Source organism: Neolamprologus brichardi, chromosome 5, assembly GCF_056152115.1.
Source record: "Neolamprologus brichardi isolate AB-2024 chromosome 5, ASM5615211v1, whole genome shotgun sequence".
In the NCBI taxonomy this organism is placed as follows: domain Eukaryota; kingdom Metazoa; phylum Chordata; class Actinopteri; order Cichliformes; family Cichlidae; genus Neolamprologus; species Neolamprologus brichardi.
The window spans coordinates 19,604,647-19,624,857 of record NC_142108.1 but is presented as its reverse complement, the minus strand read 5'-3'; the positions used below and the strand labels follow the sequence as shown (position 1 = coordinate 19,624,857).

Here is a 20,211-nt window from a genome sequence, read left to right as displayed (position 1 = left end):
GAAGGAGCACACTCATGAGTAGGTGTGACATTTTGCCCCACCTTGCCAAAGTAACGAAGCCTTATCAATTCCATCTGCATGACAAACATGGAAAAACAAGCTCTGTGAGGCTGTACTAATAAAAGCTGGTTTGATCATCAACTAATTTATGGGTTCATATCATGTTGGGTCCATGTTGGGATGTTACCCTGTGTAAAGCCTTTTAGAGGGGCATGTGCATTTGCTAAAGTAAGTAAGGCCACTGAGCCTTAGGCCTTTAGATAGACCTAAGAAACAGCCTGGTCTGAATATGTGTGCCTGTGCACCGCTCTGCTCTGAAATAATTAAGAACTAAGACAACTCAACCTGTCCCCAACACTATTTAATAAGACATTGTAATTTGTAATTTGTAAGCCACTATCTTTTACTTTTCTTGATTTTTTTAGTATTTAGTAGAAACAGAGCAACTATTAGCTGCAATGCATAATGATGATGCTTTTGCTTCTGCAGCTCATCTGCCTACATGTCACACCATGTCAGAGCCACCATCCAACTTCAAACCCTACATCGTAGCAGGCCTTAGCTTGAGCTTCAGGTTTCCAGAAACAGATGATCACAACAAGTGGAGATTGGGATAGTATGGAAAGATCAATGCAATGGAGACAATGCTCAAGTTCAAATAAAATTTCTGCATACTTTGCATAGAGAGGCACTATTATATGGACGACATGGTGGTGCAATGGTTAGTGTCGCCCCACACAGCAAGAAGGTTCTGGGTTTGAATCTTTTGGCCAACTGGGACCTCTTTTTGCAGAGTTTGTATGTTCTTATGTTTTTAAAACATGGCCTTTTACTTTTAGGTGTTATGTATTAATGTAATTTAATATTTTCTTGTAACTACAAAGTACAGCTGAGGCTGATGGAGAGCTTATTTTTTTTACTTAATGAGAGCACTAGTTGAAAGTTCAGCTGATGATCAAAGTCTACGAAGACTATGTGCATGGTCATCCATCCGGAAGTTATTAAAACCGTCTGTCTGACCCACAAATGTCAACCTGCTTGTGTTGCTTTAAAAAAAAAAAAAAAAAGCAGGTGATTCATTGCCAGGGGACCACAGTCGTTTGAATCAGCTTTCACGCCAATCCATCCAGCTTGGTGTTGAGCTATTTTAGCGGACTGTCAAACTTGCCATTACTACAGCCATGAGTCTAAAAACACATGTTCACTGCTGCCCAATACAAGAAAGCGATACAGTTACAAGGCAACTCTGATTTTATTTAAACACGAAATACACCACCTGTGCACAAGATCAGAGTTATCTGTCATGTAACAATTGACATAAATACAAAATAAATAATAAATAAAAAAATGAACATTTGTATTAAGACGTAATGTAAACAAAACAAAGAGATGCGTGGTGTGACACAGAGACTAACTAAAAAAAACAACAAACCATAAGAATGTGATTCTTTGCCCTGAGAGGAATAACAATTCCTAATTTAAAAGAAAGTCTCACTGATCACAAGAAGTAAACAAAACAAATTTAAGGATTTAGAATCACCGGCAGGATGCTGAGTTCTTCGAAGAAGTCGCTCTTTATCATTGAAGAGCCTTAGATATTTCAGTCTTTCAGGAAATGCAGGGCCGAGCATTCTCACATTATCCCACATTTGACCCTCATTTATATCATTCTATTTACTGCATTGCATAACTTGCTTATGTTCGACATTATAAACACTTTTATATAAAGATAAATTACTTTTCTTTTATTAAGTACATGAATGGTCTCATTTTGAGTCCTCTCTGAGGGTCCCTTTCAGTCATACCACACTGCACCACAGGAGGAAAAAAAAAAAAGACCCCCTGTAGTGTAGCTCAGTTTCAGCCCCTCCACTTCAGTGCTTGTCTTCCGTGAATGAAATGGCATGGTCGGTCAGTGCACTTTGATTTGAAGGAATGCTTAGATCACACGGCGAACACGCTGAGGGAGCTCGTCTCGTCTTTCAGGCCCAGGATGCTGTATGCTATCCGCTTCATGTGACCGGGCAGCCTCACTCCGATGTTCCTGATGTCTCTGAAAATGACACATAAGTATCTCGTGAACACAGGATTGAAACGACAGAAAAAAAAAAAAAAAAAACAGCAGAGTGGTGGTGGATGTGAACACATTTTCAGGGTGTTTTAACTCCTTTAAAGGCAAAGACAGGTCATATAGGTGGCTTAAGGGTAATATAAAAGTTGTACCTACACAAAAAATATGTACAAATGAACCAAACCATTATTGTTTATTATTTCAAATGGGTTTAAAATGGTTTGTTTAAAGCGATGTTGTCATTAAATGGTTACTTGGGTTTATCTGACAGGGCTATGGGGCATATTTCAGAAAAGAAATGCCTGTGAGGCACTCATGCAGAAGTAACAGCAGCAGAGAATGAGTGGAATGACATGAGTGGCAGAGGCGGAGCAGAGTGCTCATGCATTCGCACGCTGGTTAACAAATGTTCAGGCTGACAGTTGGATACTTTCTCTGTGTCACTGAAAAAATGTGCAACGGTGCCGGATAAGTTAGTACAGCATGACGGAAGCTGCACCTGTGCCATGTGTGCACTTACTCATGTCTCAAAGCGAGCACCTGCTCCATGGTCGTTATCCCAGCGCGAGCGAAGCTTTCCTTGTACTGGCTCATTTTGATGGATTCCAGCCACTCGGGCACCGACCTGAACATGGTACCGTCGCCGCCGCTGGTGCTGGGCAGCCGGATGGAGACGCTGTGAGGAACAAAATGTAGTTGGATTACTCATCATTAACAGTGTGTTTATGCAAGCTGAGTACATGTGATGATGTTTGAACAGGAGACAACCTGCTTTACTGTTTTAAAGTCCACTTACAAGCTGTGAGTTGTGTAACTTTACAATCAACTACAGTCTCTTTATTGTCTCTAAATATGGCCTGTGATGTTTTCTATATTAAACATAGGCCACAGTTTCAAATAGCGTCCAACCAATCCCTCTGTGCTGAAAGTTCAGGCTTGGTTTCACAGAGTATTTTCCATTGACCTTTGTACCAATTTCACTGATAGCAAATATCCTTAATGTGGTCAGCTCAGGCACACTGCTTTGGCTGTGATTTGGCTGAAATCAGAAGAAAAGCTGGCTTGTTTAGGACAATAGGTGAACTGAGGATCTGCACTAAGGCCCGGTATAACATAATTAAGGATTATTTTGCACTGTGAGCAATTAAAAGTTACTAAAAACTAGGAAGTTGGAAGTTAGCATAATCACTTTCTTTTAACACTTTCCCCAAATGGTTTGAATTTTTGTAGATGTAAAAACAAGCTCAGTAGTTTTATGAAGTACTTATCAGAAGAAAAGAATTGGATAACAACCAGCAGAGACTCATTGTTTCTTGACAAGGAATAATTCCACTCATGCATACACACAAACGCACCTATCTGTATTTGTACAGATCAAATAAACAAGATGCAAAGCAACGTGTTACACTTCCCCCTGTTTTTGTTTAAAGATTTTAAAAAAAGAGATGGAAGGCACATTCCTCCCAGTTATTTATTGTGTTCATACCGTGGGTCAAAGTCTGCAATGGTCTTTAAGGATTCTGGGCTTTTGAGAAGTTTGTCCAGAAAGTTGACGATGTCTAAGAAGCGAGGTCGCTTTAAGCGTTCGTGCAGCCAACACTGGAGCATGAGCTGGTAGATAGCGGATGGGCAATCCATTGGAGCAGGAAGCCTGAAGTTCTCGTTGATAGCCTTCATGACCTGGGAAGGAGTGAAGGCAGTGCTTAGATTAATCATAGACCACTGCCTGCCATTGCTACAATAAACTGCTGTGCTCATATGTTGACATTAACAGTAGATTTGAAGAGGACGGTTGGAGACTACACTGGATGTCTGGCAACTTTCTATCACCGCATAGCTCACGCAGACTCTCACTGCTGATATACATTAAAATTTGACCCTCACAGGCCAAAACAATCCCTCATCTCCACGAAAAGTGACAAATGAAACATACCTCGTGGTTGCTCATGTCCCAGTAGGGCCGTTCTCCAAATGCCATGACTTCCCACATGACAATACCAAAGCTCCACACGTCGCTGGCCGAGGTGAACTTCCTGTATGCGATGGCCTCTGGCGCAGTCCAGCGGATGGGGATTTTTCCTCCCTAACAGAAAAAACATTAACAAATCATATTTAATGGGTGAAAAGAGTGGAAACAGGAGATGCTGACAGGACTGGATACTTAAGAGTGGAAATACAGTTAACAATAAGGCATTTCTTACTAGACCAAAAAATCCAGTTTAGCTCTCTTTTGCTACGTTTGCATTGTGAAATGTAGCTGTTAGACTTACTCTGGTTGTGTAGGTGCCCTCAGCATCATCTTCCAGCACACGTGACAATCCAAAGTCAGACACCTTACACTCCAGGTTGCCATTGACCAGAACGTTTCTTGCTGCCAGGTCACGATGGACATAGTTCATGTCAGAGAGGTATTTCATGCCAGCAGCTATTCCACGCAGCATTCCCACAAGTTGGTACGGGGGAATCTCTCCATCACGGCCCTAAAATAAACAAAAAATAATTGTGATATTATTGTTTTTTCTTTGTCATTCTTGTTTTTACTGGGGAAATGTAGAGGAATGAAACAAAACGTGGAAAGAGCCGGATGATATGACATAAGAGCATAGATTAAAAAAATGTTGTCGTTTCATTTGTCTGTTTTTCTTTGTACTGTGTATACTGGTTGTACATGAAAGTGAGTCAGGCTTGAGCCAAATTAATACACACACACACACACACACACACACACACACTTACTTAATCCAATATAACAAAGTTCAATTAATTTCAAGTTGAACACAGAAAGGTGCCAGAAATGTTTATCTTAACCCTTAAGTACATTTTCTGAGAACAGAAAGATTAGAAAGGGATGATTAAATAATGAAGCTATTTTTCCACTAGCATGCACCTACCTTCAGATATGTGTCGAGAGCTCCGTTCTCCATGTATTCAGTCACTATCATGGCATGTTTAACTGAGAATATAAAAAACAAATATGTTTAATGGAGGAAATGAGTACAAGAAGTTAACAGATATGTCGGCTTTTGAGAACATTGACTCACATTTGGTGATAACTCCCTCCAGGTGGATGATATTCGGGTGTGAGAATTGACCCATGATGGTGGCCTCACTCAAGAAGTCCTGCCTCTGTTTCTCCGAGTAGCCTGGCTTGAGGGTCTTGATTGCTACAGGCACCTCGCCTCTCCCGGGAATCTTCATTACACCCCGAAACACTTCCCCAAACTCTCCTGATTGGCAGTCAAACAGCAGGTGGAAATGTTAGAAAGTCCGATCTGAGATTTCATAAAAGTGAAGGAATGAAGGAGATTTGAAAACACCTACTCACCTACACCGATGACTTTTTGTTTGCCGATCACACTGGGGTCAATTTCGGTGACAAACTTGTGGATGGCAATATTAGGGTCCTCATAGGTATGTGGATCAATGTACGTCTTGAGAGGTTTATGTTGATCTGGTGAGAAGATCATAATCAAAAAATAAGCCTACAGTTTCAATAGTGAACCTACTATCTGACTCTTACTGCAGCTGTGTTTTGCTAACCTGTTGAAAAGTAGGGATCCTCGGGTCCTCCTCGCCTGCGAGCGTTCAGTCTCCTGAGAGGAAAACAAGATTAATCACCAGAGGACTAGGTAGAATACAGAGTGGCTTTTTTAACAATTGCAGGTCAGCTTGAGCTGACAAAGACAAAGGGTGTATTCAATAGCAGCACCAGCTATTACTCATAACCTCTCCCTGAGCTGTCATGCCATAGTATCCTTCATTTACTTGAACTTGTGGCACATAATCACAGTTTGCATGGCTGTAGATAATATTTATCTGAATGACACACACATTGACCGTGGATATGAAGTGTACAGTTACCAACCGTTTACGCAGCAGCAGGCCAGCCACCACAACAAGCAGAATAACCGCTACTCCGAATACAGCTACCATCACCATGGTGGGCTTGTTCCCAAACTGAGGCTCAGCTGTATAAATGACAGAAATACAGACCTGTATCAACTCAAGTAATTAAAATATACGCATGTATAGAGAGATGTTTGAGAAACCGTTTTGGCTACTGCAGATTTTAAGGCTGCTGGTACCTAATGGAAAAGTATTAAACTCATGGTCGGCACTGTAGCTGCCAGGGTTGCCTTCGGGGCCCAGAGCATGGACCCTGAATGTGTAAGTAGTGGCTGGGATGAGACCATCAATCTGCACAAAGCTTTTGTCCAAAATTAGGACTTTGTAGGTGGTCACATCACCCTCGGTACTGTCGTCCTACAAATTAAAAAAAAAAAAAAAAAAAGAAAGGAAAAGGAAAATGGATTAGAATTTGAAATGAAAAAACAGCCTCAATTTTGAAAAAAGGAGGGGGAAAAAAAAACAAAAGAGCCCAAAGCTCTCCATCGTACTTTTCTGCGGTACATAAGCTCGTAGCGATGATTGATGTGGGCTGGAGGTCGGCGAGTAGGAGTCCAGGACAGAGACAGACTGGTGGGGCTGCGATCATCCAGATGGATCTCCGTCACCTTGGGGGGATCTAACGGTTGGCGAGACAGAAAGCAAAATAATGGTTAGTGACTAATCATAGTCTTTGGAAAGGACATGTGGAGATGAAAGCCTCTGGGATTCAGTGGGTCAGACTGAAGTCCTCTCTCTGGATTGAGTCTGTCTTTTGCAAAACCCTTTAATTTATAGCTCTGATATTACATGAAAATAGCTCCAAAGTTTGTCACTCTTTTAACCCTACTCTTCAGTTTAGGAACCTGGATACCCCTGCTCTCAGAAGATATATGAAACATGACTTTCTGGGAATAGGTCATTAATATTACAGAATATGTCACATTGCGGTGTTTACCATACAACAGTGGTTGCCACACATACAGCCCCAAAACAATAATCATATAAAGCCAATGTTCGAAAAAGAAAAGCTCACCTGTGTAGTCCAGAGCAGTGGTGATGGTTGCAGTGGGCTTCTCGGCACTGAACTGCGACACGCCACTTTGAGCCTCTACAGTGAACGTGTAGTTGAGATGAGAGTCCAGGTCACTAACAACAACCGTGGGGTCCTGCAGGTCCGTAGGTCCTGGCTCAAAGCGGATCTTCTCGCCGCAGGGGGTGCAAGAGGCCTCGTCACAGAGTTTGCACACCACACTGTACATAAGGTCACTGCGACCCCCAGTCACCAGTGGTGGGCTCCAGAACAGCTGCAACTTGCCCTCCCCTGGCAGAGTCATGGAGGTAAGGTCACGAGGGGCACTAGGTGGAGCTAGAGAAATAAATAAATGACACAGAACAGTCAGAAAAATACTTGAAAATGCTTTCCATGTGATAAAAGTAATTAAAAAAAAAATCTGAGTCAGGGTCTTACCGGAGCAGGCTGATGTAGAAGGGTCTGAAGGAGCCCGGAAGAAACCTTCTTCACACAGACATTCACTGGCTCCGGAAGCAGAGGGCTTGGTGTTATCGGGACAAACCTGACAGAAGTTGTTCGACACAGATGGCTTGAAGTACCCTGGTTTGCATGCTGTGTGAGAGAGAGGGGGAGAAGGTGTGTGTTGGTTTAAACATGACATATGAATCAGACAAACACAGGAAGGAATGAATGATCAAAATGCAAACAATAAGGCTCTCTCTGTGTTACCAGCCATTTCCACCCGACAGGAAGCATTTGTTGTGAGTAACCCATAATAACAGAGTCTTTGTACCCAGAGGAATGAATAGGGATTTCCCTGACGATCTGCCTTCACTCGCCTGTTTTGCCTTGAGGCCTAATCTCAGGTCGCACTGCCAGTGTCAACCGGATGACAGCATTAAATCCATCAGGTGATCTGATCTTCCCTTCCCCTGTGAACCCCTGGCTCATATTCTCTGGCAGTTAACATTTACAGTCTTGCCAAAGGAAATGGCACATTGGATACTGGTGCAATGCTGTAGCGGGCATTTCGCCACATAGATAAACAGCCTTCCAGGGCATGAGAGGTTAACGAACATGCAGACAGGACAAAAATCAGAGCGCAGGGTTAGAACTGCAACTCCGTCTCAGGCTGATGTTTCCTCCCTTTCTTCCTTCCTTCCGCTAACCCCCGACATCAGTCACAAATTACAGCGAGCCATTCTGAATCAGGAAAGAGGAAGAGCTGGACAGGAATATTTTTTGCTCTTTCATGGATACAGATGCACATATTTTCTAACTGAGGTAAGCCCTCAGAGCACTGTTAGAAAAATAGATTTTATCCTATGAAAGAGCTCCTGTCTCTGGTTTGATTCTGCAGTCTCCCTGTGGTGCAGTCTTTCATCTGGCTCCTGTGCTGGTGGTCAAAGAAAAAAAAAAACTGAGTGAACCCTGGATTGAAGACGCCAAAGCAGAAGGACCTTTGCACCCCAACTACTGTTGCATTGGAGGCGAAGGTGCAGGCTGAGATTGAGTAGGAGGGATAGAGATGAATGGATAGAAGATGGGGGATGGGGTAAAGGTCTGGAGCACCAACAGAAGTTCTCTCTGGGGAGTCACTTGGCGGCAGTGGGGGTGTAGCTGAGGGGCTTTTTTTTCCCCTCCGCATAAGAAAAGGAGGCCAGCCCATTTTATCTTGAGCTGGAGCAGCAGGACCTTTGTCACGTACCAAAGAAACCCCAGCCCCATTCATCTATTGTCTCTGAAATTGGACAGAGTGGTGCTATAAATATGTTGTATCCCTCATTATATAGCTCACAAATAGCAGCATGTGTGCCGTGCAACAATACAAACATCATTAATGCAAACTTTCGGATTCTCATGTCAGTACTTCAGCATTTCAGTTTTGGCTTAAAAACGTGTTTTGCTCATGTTTAAAAAGGCTAGTTTAAGAAAAAATAAAACTTTTGCCCAACTTTTGTCTTCACTTGTTGATGGAAAAATGTGCTTCCAATTGTTCTAGGTTCTCTTTGACTGCCATGCATGTGAAAAGGACTTATGTTCCGCACTGATGCATCTGTTAATTGAATCTGTTTTTCACTCTTTGTGCCGGCCCATTGTTCTAATGAGTGGGAACATGGATTAGGGAGCTCGTTGCGTGTGTTAACAACCGGATGAAAGAGCAAAAAGAAGAGCATGTCATTGGCTAACAGCTGTCCTGTTGCTCTACTAATCCTTTTGACCAAATTACACTCCACACCTAACTAAGCGGCCACGAAGCTAACATCCCTCACACACCAACTGTCGGCGCACTCCCCACCCTCTGACTCAAAACACGGGCAACCTGCTTATTTGTGTCAGTCAGCATTCCTCCTCATCTCACTTTACTTCCTTTTCCCATAGCAGTTGGACTCTTCGAGGCCACTTTGAGGCCCCTTAGGATATCATTTTCTCTAGTTATTGCAAAAAACTGGAATAAGGCTTTGTTTTTTTCATATTAGAAGAAGCTACAGCATTGTTTATTTATACAAAGAAACTTGAACAATTATTGCAGTCATAAAGATTTCCTGCCTTCTTGTGCCAACGTTTCAGGTGCTTGGCTCAGGCTGCAACATTCCTGCAACTCCCTAACACATAAATAAGATTCATGCTTTGAAGAGCTCCCAATCAGTTATTTGTTTCATTAATATAGTGTGAAAAAATGGTGGAAAATGTTTCACAGCTATTAAATGTCTTTGTTTGTATGACCAGAAGTTAAAAATCCAAAGATTTTTCACTCAAAAAATTATTTTTTGATGGATGGCCATCTTAATGACCGTTTAATTCTGTCACCTGGTATGACTAATATGTGCTCTTCTTGGAAAAGACTCAAAATGAAACCAATCTCTGCCAGGCAAGGTGGCTCAGACCATCAGGAGTCATAAACCGCAGCTTGACTCAGGCTAAACTATAACAGGCGTGTCAACCTCTTCCCTGTAATCTGTGGTTCCTGTCGCCTTAGCAACTTGCTCAAAACAAATTCCTGTGAGGAGAAGACATACCATTAAGGTAGTCATTCTGACACATTCACATTCACCCGGCCCTTCCTGTAGTCAGTCACTTCTGTAGGTGACGCCAAGATAAAAGAATTCCTTTCAGAAATCCCCACAGCCTATCGTGCCCTTCCTCCTTCCTTTTCTCTCTGCAGCCTCTCTCCTCCCACGTTTCCTCCAGACAGTCCAGTGCACCACACCCCAGAATGCCAACGCACAGGCCAACTTCTGCATGACCAGCATGAGCACAAACACTATGAACCCCACAGCTGTGTGTTTTTTTACTGACTTTACGCACACTCTGTCTTCGTAAAAAGTCGGTACATACCACAAACTTTTTGCACACTTTACCTGGGCTTGGTTGAATCGGCAAAACCTCCTTAGGTTAAAAATTATGTAGGTTTTTTTTTAACACTTAAATGATTAAAAGATATGTATATCCACTGAAAGGAAATACAATTGTGATGAAAGGCATTTTTTTTGTTTTGTTTTTTAAAATTGGAAAAAAAAAAATTTGCTAACAAAAATCTGTTATGTTTTAAGTTTCCACTCTTAATTGCATTTAAAAGCTTCCAGTGTAGTAAAACAATCAAGGTCCACAGCTTCTTTTACTGCACATTATCACCTAAAGTCACTGAGCTATCCATAAACTAATGTCTCACCCAAACCTCATTCCTGAGACCTGAGTGGAAGGCAGGGGAAATAATGTGCCATTAGCAAATAAAGACAATAAAGATGAGGTATCAGTGGGAAAGTGACGAAATGTGATATGGAGAAATGTTTGATTGCCTTAAAAGCTTAACAAAACAGGTTTGGATATCCGTTTCTTCCGTTTTTTCCCATGCCCAGCCCTGCCTGCTGTACCTTACCTACAGTATGATATGGAGCCTTTTTTTGCACAAGACTTCGAAGCAAACAAAGACAATTCACATTCTCGTGCACTCATTATTTCCACCATGACAAGTAAGTGGTTGAAGGCGTTTCATTTGCTTTAACTCACAGAAAAACACAAACACGTCTCAGACAAGAGTGTTGCATATTTCTGGCAGTGCTTACCTTGGCAGGAGTCTCCTGTGGCTTCGTAGCCTGCGAGACATTGGCATTGAACCACGGGAACCACCCATTTACCCTCAGCTGTGCAGTAGATGCACGGGGTGGCCTGGCTGACGGCATTCTCTACGCAGGCTCCCTCAACCTTCCTGAGAGCATCTGCCACCGTCTCCGGGAAAACTGCCAAGCTCTGCACGGTGGATGGGCATGTCTTGTAGTAGACTCGGACAGAGAGCAGCGCCACACAAGCGCCCACATCCTGAAAACCCAGGTAGAAGCCTTTCTTTGACAGCGGCCCCACAGTCTTCGTCTCTGTGTTCACCTTTAGCACCCGGCCCTGAGTGACCTCGTCAGGAGCAATGGTGGCCACTTTGCGGAACTGTCCTTTACGGAAGTTCGTTCCCACGTCGGCATCAGCCTCTGAGATGAATAGGTTGAAGGTTTCTTTGCAGCCAACAGACGCACCACCAAAAGTGTTGCAGTCTCGCACGACAAAGCTGAGCTCCACAGAGACACGGCTTGTGCCCGGGCGCCGCTGAATAAACGTCGTGCGCAGCCAGTTATCCTGTTCTGTAGTCTCTATGCTACAAACACTGTAAGTGTAGAAAAGTGTGCCATTCACCACTGTCTGGACAATTTCCCACTGCAGAACAGAAGAAGATAAAGAGACAGCAAAAGGGATCAGTGTAAGGGGGTAAAGTCGCACACAATGATGAAAGGAGAAAAGGCATCTTTTCAGGAAATAAGTAGAAGCTTTGTTCTTTCCAAAAAAAACCCCACTTTCATTGATGAGACACCTCTTCTTTCATGCTTACTAAGAAGCTTGTAAAAGTGCATAAGTGAGCTGGAGCTTTTTTTTTTCCACACTTAAGGATTATTGGCCTGGACATGTGCTGCGCTCACGACGTGTGTGGTTTTCCACTAACGCACAAGCCTGCATGTGTGTGAGACATAAATCCAGCAAACACTACTGTAGAACACCAACTAACATTTACAGCAGCTAAATGAGCTTTATGAGCAGAGTCCTGCTTAAGGCATGGCAGCAAAATTAGCAGCTATTAAGAGTTTTTTAAGAGAGAGAAGCAGAGGGATTAAAAGCCTAGATTAACCATTAAAATTCAACACCTCATATGTTAGCAGTTGGGAAGGGTTTCAGGAACTAAATCAATTCTCCCACTGAGACAACTTTGGGAGCAGTTGGGGGGAAAAAAAGAGGTGGCAAATGTTTGGAGAAAGGTAATTTGTGCCAGTACATTAGAAGAACACTTTAGAACTGCTTTAGGTACCTTCACTGAATCCCTTAAATTTTCAGTCAAACTTTTAGGTATTTAGTTCTTATTACTGAGGACGTCTGGCTGGTTAAGAAACAAACTGTTGAAGACAAGAAGCCATTCCTGGTACAAATTAAAAAGAAACTTTTTAAGCGTGAGAAAGTTTCACAGCAACCGTCAGCTTTAATAGACAACGGGAAATCCTATCCAACACAGCGACAATCTTCAGATCTTCGAGAAGAAACGTAGCCCACACAGTGGAACCGGCCATGTCCTGTTGCTTTTTTAAGACAAAAAGCCACTGAACTATAGATAGGCAGGAAGGATGGTTCTGCACATATGGACCACATTTTTTGTGTTTTCTTTTAGTCATCTCTTCATATTGTACACATTATCTTGTTTCTGTCATCTCTAAATTCAGAAAGGAACCATGAGAGGGAGGGAAAAAAATCATCCTAAAATTTGGTTTTATGGTTTGGGCTTGGAGTGAAAAACAATCGGCTGTTATTGTGTAAAACTGTCTTTGGTACAGTAAATTTAAATGTAGGTTGAGCCTTGACATTTTAACTGCATTCATAAGTTCTTTATGAAAGGGTAGTGTTAACACAAGACTAAGCTGAGATGTGCCAAACCTCATCTAGCTGCCACTCATTCCACCTCTCCCAGAGAGCTTTTTTAGAGGACTGAATGAGCAGAGAGAGTGAGAGAAGGAGAGGCCTTCTGTTATTCAAATTCTTGAAGAGAAACTTGTGTACTTGTTGTTCTGCAAAGCGAAAGGCAGCTTAGATCCATGAACCTGCAGTCTTAAAAATGCCTGCTGAGGTATAAATACTCACTCCGTTCTCATATGGCGATGTCAACCATCCCAACTCTGATCCCGAAGCTCTCATATCCAGCAATACTTCTGCAGGAAGAAACAAGAATAAATTGTTACAACAGGGACATAATCAACTGATATTAAGATAGCTACGCTTTTTTATTATGTCTAACTAATTTTACCAACTTAATTCCCAGCTGGAAAAGACAACTGTGTGTCTTTATATTAGTTATTGGCTTTGTGCTTTTATTTTTGCATGTACAGTAACATTGTCTGCATTGATCTCTGGGGGCCAGCAGCTTTATGGGGGGCACATGCCATGCTTTCTGACGTTTTAATCCAGCATATCGGCTTGATTCAAGACTTCATTGACCGTGTCCTCCAGGTTCAGGATTCAGTGCTAATAATGCCTGTGAAAGGCGTGGGCAGTTAAATTGCCATGACGAGAGAAATACATGTATCTCCTGCACAAGTGAATTAAAAAGTCCAACAGGTGCCCCTTAGCCCCGAGGTTTAGCAGTATCACTAATAAGAATTTTTTTTTTTATTAAAATAAAATAAAATAAGACTTAGGCCTATAACAGAAAAGTAATAATAGATTTGAAAAATCTATATATTTGTTTCCAGAACCGTATAGCGAACCGACATCAAAAAGACATCGCTCTTGATTTTAAACAGTTGGCTGACAAAGAAAATTACAGTGAAACTATTTTATTTATTTATTTTTAATGAAGAATAAAACCTTGATTAAGGACAAAAATGAAAGACAAAACTTAAAGAGTTCCAGCCGAATGATTCACGGGATGCGGTAAAGCCGAGCTAAACTTTAATCTCTTATAAAACTAGTTTAAAAGAAAAAGTAACTTACGTTCTTTCGACTGGAGGCTGAGGAATACTCGGTTAATAAATAAAAACAAGAATAAGTTGAGTCCACGCAGCTCCATGGCTCCATAAAACTTTTAAAAATCCTGCTCGTGTATCCTACAGTCTCTCTCGCTCGCTCTCTCCTCCGTCCACCCTTCGGCAGACACTTCTCAGAATTCCTCACTCCACCGGCTGAGCACGAGCTCTCCAGCCCTCGAGCCCATTGAGAAACAGGTGGCGTCATCGCCCCGCCCCCTTGTCCTTTGGAATGTGGAAGTCTTCCATATTTGGCGTTTGGGGCTAGGCGTCTGACGCACCTGTTTCATTGAGAACGAGAGATTCTTCTTCAACTATTACTCCTTCTTCTTCTTCTTTAAATATTGGTTTAATCAGTATAATTTTTATAGCTTATATCTCTCAGTTTCTGTCAGCGTTAAAGCCGGGTAAATGCACACTTCTTTTTAATTATTGTTGATCATATATGTATATATGTATAAACATAAATATTAATATGCAAACACATATACTAACAATACCAATTATCCTACAACTCAGCGTCTATTACTATTGTTACACTTTTGCACCGATAATCCTGGCAGCCTCTTGATGTTTATGCTTCAATAGCCTACCTAATGCCTATTATTTATTTTTCAAATGATGTTTCAATGACTATAATATTGACTGTACATTGGATTTTATAGGGTTTATTTTTCATAATGAATAAGTTGTTCAAATTAAAAATGATACTGAAGTAAAATACTGTGCAAAACAGTAGTGCAAATGCCATTTTAGTATGTTTCACCAATGTCAACAAACACATTTAAGACATATTAAATTTACATCTGATCTTTAAATCCCATCTCAAAAATATTGTGTTGGAGTTATATCTATAAAAGTGTCTTTTAAAGTCTTTACTACAGGGAGAACTAATGCATCTTATCTCTTCCTAATTATACTATAGTTGCCATGCTTTAAGCAAATTTTAACAAAGAATACATGTAAAATTAGCTTTAATTTGTTTTGTTTTGGGGGGTTCAAAATTTGCATTAAACTCTTTTTATTTCTTCCCATCTGTTGCTAATGTAGCTTTAGAGTTTTGCACATGATATAGGAATTCAGTTAAAGATTAAGCATCAACCTATGTAGATAAACAGCTAATTTTTTTTTTTCTCTCTTTTCTTTCTTGCTGTGTTTGATGTTCAATCTTGTCTAAAAAAGATACTAATAATATATAACCAATGTTTTATTATGTTCTGGAATTTTTTATACATTGATTTCAAATGTTTCCATTAAATGTCAATAATACACTACAAATGTTTTTGGCCTTTTTAAAAGTGAGTTTAAGTTGACCATCGTCCAAGTAATTGCCTGAGTCCTTCTCCACATCCCATCCAGGGCTTGTCTTTCCCACGACTTGTAAAGGAGGGGTCAAGTAGGGGGGTGGTCTGGTATGAATATATGACTACTAATGAGACAGTCCTCATAAAGAACCTTATAATTTGGATATGAATATGCGACCACAAAGAAGATCTAACAATAACATCACCTAGCAACTCTTATCTGGAGGAATTTCAGAGTCAAGTCTTCTCTGTGAAGCAGCATGTACTTGGAGAGAAGAGCCCCTCAGGCTTAGAGCCATACACAGCCAACGATCCTCACAAAGACCCCTGTAAAAAAATTCAACTGAAGAGTCAGACAATGTCTTGTCCAGCGCTACCCTACACGGCCATTAATCATACAACAGACAAAATGAAAGATACCACTGAAAGAAATAGATTAACAAGTTAAGTGCGGGTTGAGTTACGACTCTCTGACCCTCCTTCAATTGCTTATAAATCAAATTGTATTTTGGGCTGATAAGAGTAATTCTTTTAGGCTATTTTTACAGCTTACAACAATTAACAGTGAACTTTTTTCACAGTTTTTTCACTTCAAAAAAGTATTCTAAATGTCCCTCCATTTGGTTTCTCTCCATCTGCAATTTGTTAATGACTCCCCAAACACTTTCTTCATGTCAGTCACTCAACACAAGAGACTTTCGTTTTGCAACTCTCTTTAAGAAAAAAAAAAACCATTTGGTCTGGTTTTCAGTCTCAAAGAGCCAACATCATGCTTAAGATCCACAAGATCTCTCATTTTCAAATCCTCCAACACTCTCTGTTGAGGGTGAACGGCCACTTGAAGCCAACTTCAATCTCAAAAACCTAAGCAGACCTTTTCCTCCTCTCTTTATTGATTTTGATACACACTGAGGTACGCTTAGGTGTTATTTTCAAGTGTGTTAACACTTAGACTGTGAGAAGTAGCCTCTTGTCAACCAGTTCTCAAAGGTGTCAGAGGTTAATACCCTCTCTAATACAAAAGTATGCAAATGCTTTCATTACAATACAGACTTCTTTTTAGCCACCTAACAGAGCATGTAACCTTCTGGAGAGTGGACTGCCGCCTCAGATCGCTCAAACACCTCCCATCACAGGTCCTGGGCTTCTGAGGGTGATGACAACACAAAAGTACTTCACACTGGGGGCTGGGCCTGCATTTTGTGGGTCAGTGAACAACAGTCGTGGCAGCAACACCATGTCATTCAAACCTGGCTCCCCCATACCCTCGCTTTCCTTACACTTTTTGTCGTATCAGCAAACAGAGAAGTGGAACACCACTGAAAGCACTGGGGTGTTTTTGTGTAGCACTAACATGAAATGCACCTACTGTTTTCCACCACACTCTCAGTGAGAGCCCCAAAAACCCTTGTTACGAAATGATGAGTTCACACGTTTGTGCATGCATTTTTATGTCTATCACCTAACAGTGAAGGAAGCCCTCTAATCATTTACTTAAATAAAGTAGCAGGACTCTATGCAATCCTGTGAAAAACTAAGCACATACTTACTGCTTCTATAGGAATTAAGAGGGTAGTGCTGCTGATAAATTGCACTTGATTAACTCAAGTCAAGGCAGTTTTCTGGAGCACTGAGGTGTGTGTTAACACACTGCCATAATCTTTCAAAAAAAGTGGACATCCCAGTAAACTCACTGCCTCTTATCTGCAAAGTTTGCAAAGTTGCATCTGAACTAACTGCAAGACTTCTGGCTATAATGCACAATGCCAAGTAGGAGAAAACCCAACAAAGCATATCAGTGCAAATACCTCAAACCAGCCGTCAAACACGGCAGTGAACGGATAAGGATTTGGGCTTGTTTTACAGTCACAGGACTTGGGCACATTGCAGTCATTCAGTTGACCGTGAACTCCTCTGTATAGAAAAGTATTCTAGAGTCAAATATGAAGCCATTTGTCTGTCAGCTAAAGCTTGGCCAAAAGTGGATCATGCAACATAACAATAATCCCAACCATAGCAGCAAATCTACAGCTAAATGTCTGAAAAGGAAAAGAATCAGGGTGCTGTGATGGCCCTGTGAAGGTCTGGACATCAGCCTTCAGAGAGCTGTGCATAAATAAACGCTCACAAACTGCAACAAGAGAGACTGATAAAATCAAAGTGAAAGTGATTGCTTCAGTATGTGGTGCTACAAGCTAATCTTGGGTGAGTCCTGTGAAAAATCACTTTTTCTTTTACATAACTGTAAATACTAATGATCAACAATATGAACTTACAGACCATTGTCAGTTTTACATGATTAAATTGCTGTTTTGTTTACTTTATTTGCGAGCTGCATTTGTTCCACTGGGTAGTTTAATTTAAAACACTCTTCATTATTATTTCCTGTGGGTTTGTTGTATTTTTTGGTCTTAATTCATTTTATGACACAACAGTAAAGCAGACAGGAAGAGAGGGGCAGAGAACACGAGAAATGACATGCAGGAAATGGCCTGGGCCGGAACTGAACCCAGACCCCTGCTGTAGCCTTTCAGCATATGGGTCACCCTCTGGACTGATCTGTACTAGCATCCAAGTATTTAAATCTCAACTTGAAATGTAACTAATTACTATTGCTGTAAAGTAAATACTGTACAAAATACCAAATAATTTAAGTGCAGCGAAGTAGAAATACAAAGTAACATAAAATGGAAATATTAAGGTACATACATTTACAAAATTTGTATTCATTTGCTGCATTATTATAGTCAAAATAACTGGCTATAAATGCAACCAGTAGTTTACTTAAACATGTGGGTTACAGTTTCAGTGAAACGGCTGCTTTTTTAAGAGGTTGTTGAGATGACTAAATCTGAATCACAGGAAAATCACTTCAGTTTCAGTTACCATTTTATGAGAGACATGCTTGAGATAATCGTGCTGCTTTCAAAAGGGTTTCTGTGAGCCTAAAATCGTTTAACTTATCTGATGGAAGAAAAATTGCACCATGCGTGTGTTGTGTTTCACAGCTTGAAAAGAACATAAAACAAAAATCATGTACGGACAAATACAAGAGTTATCTCAGCTCCGCACAAGAGCACAAAGTATGTATCTCTTCAGACAAGCAAGGAGCAGGATGTCACCGAAAACTAAATAAAAACCACAAAACCTCATAATCTCACAATAGGTTTTTTGGGGGTTGTGTTTTTTAAAACACCCATTTATCTGTCTTACAAATGACAAGTGAATAAATGCTATGGAAATGTCTTTATTCTTCACTGTCTGTTATCTGAAAAGGTTGTGCATTTTTCCCCCCTGATGTCCTCAGTCATTTCCTTTTTAAAGCTCCACATGCCACCACTGGAAATACTGCCTCTCTAAACTGGAATTTGGGGCGGGTGTCTGGTGCCTCTGTGCACTAGGTTATGTGCAACATAGCACTTGGAAACAAAAAGAAAGAACACGCTCAGACAAGTTTTGCAATATGAAGAAAAGAAATGTGAGAATGTGGTTAAAACACAGGAGCATTACTCATACATACATAGGTTATGTCTCCTTGTGACTTAGCCCCAATCAGTCAGCACTGCCTGCTTCAAAGAGCAGCTGCAGAAAAATCAACACAGAATACGGGCATATTTTTTTTGCAAGAACAGAAAGTAATACAGTTTGACACATTTTGTCTCACCTTTGAAATATAAAACCGTCTGTAATTAAATTTACCTTTAAAGCTAAACATCAAATAACAAGTCTTAACCAACTTTAAAATTACTCGCCGGAACAACCAGTCATTTAAAAAATATGAGCCTTTGTTCATTGCTCAGTATTAAGTTTCCTTATTAGCATGCAACAGGTTGTGTATTCGGATTTCTCCCAGACTGCGGCTGCTTTAATCCTACATGCCTGAGAGTGAGTTGGGGGATGAGAGCATGACTGAGAGTGAAATCTCCTTTAGTAAAGACCCGTGTTAAATGTAATGGGTGTTGGCAAGGGGGCCTAATAAAGATGACGGCACGCATTCATATGCATCAGTTTGTGTGCTCAGCTTGACAAAGTCTGCCCCGCAGGCTTAACAAAGGGGAGGAAGGAAGCCAGGGGTTGTGGGGAATGTCTGGGGGATGTGGGGTGGCAACACACACACACACTCTAACACTCACACACACACACAGACGATGGCCCTCCAGCTTGCGTTCTGTGGCCTCTCAAGTCGAGGTTATAGCTGTGACAGCTGGCCTAGCACACTCTGCATGGGCTCTTTTTCTTTTGCAACACACTCCCCTCCCCCCCCCCTCCCCCCTCTGCACACACACAGTCTGTGACACACACAAACACAGGATGCTCCATCCTGTTGACTGTTTACACTTCACAGTAGCCAGCCAACTTGGGAGGTTTGATCACCGGCATTACAGCTGTTTGTAAGGTAGTAGTGAGGTTATTTGGTTTGTGTGTGCCTCCTGTCATAATCATAATTGTAGGTTTAGGTGGTTCTTTTATTTATTTTTTTTCTTTTTCTGTAAGCCCTGTTAAGCCCTACTAGCTTAATAACACGTTAAAATCTTCTAAAAGCTGAGGTTGAAAATCATTCCATAACCTTGGGAAAAGTAGTTTGGGAAGATTTTGTGCTGAAACGCTCTGAACATCTACTTAAGGATGCTGTGGTGAGATTGTTTAACAAGTACTTTGCCTAGAAGTGTCAAAATCCATGCAATACAAACACTTCCAGCTAAGTTAGAAAGTAAGATTTTAAATCTGATTCTGAGAGGTTGAGAAGTTAACTAGCTGTTAACTCACACACACATGACCCCGCTGAGTCAAAGCTGCTGAAACAACCACATCTGTTCAGCCAAAATACAAGGGAGGACCAGAAAGGACTACTGTCAGTGTGGTCCACAACAATCAGATCATTATTCA

The 20,211-nt window shown here is 41.2% G+C and overlaps 1 protein-coding gene across 2 annotated transcripts; it reads right to left on the bottom strand.

Moving 5' to 3' along the window:
• Positions 1-1,266: 1,266 nt before the first annotated feature.
• On the bottom strand, positions 1,267-14,164 carry epha2a (eph receptor A2 a). Of its 2 annotated transcripts, none has more exons than XM_035904573.2 (17): positions 13,989-14,164; positions 13,140-13,207; positions 11,039-11,675; positions 7,428-7,583; positions 6,993-7,325; positions 6,469-6,596; positions 6,157-6,334; positions 5,937-6,039; positions 5,612-5,664; positions 5,397-5,522; positions 5,113-5,298; positions 4,963-5,024; positions 4,342-4,551; positions 4,005-4,154; positions 3,558-3,751; positions 2,592-2,747; positions 1,267-2,053 (listed from the first exon to the last, which is right to left on the bottom strand). In XM_035904573.2, exons 1-17 carry the CDS (start codon positions 14,062-14,064, stop codon positions 1,945-1,947), a joined length of 2,925 nt encoding a protein of 974 aa, XP_035760466.1. In that variant the 5' UTR covers positions 14,065-14,164; the 3' UTR covers positions 1,267-1,944. The 2 variants fall into 2 exon arrangements, with proteins under 2 accessions (XP_035760466.1, XP_087696963.1); XM_087840837.1 differs by having other exon boundaries at positions 13,140-13,204.
• Between the last annotated feature and the right edge of the window lie 6,047 nt (positions 14,165-20,211).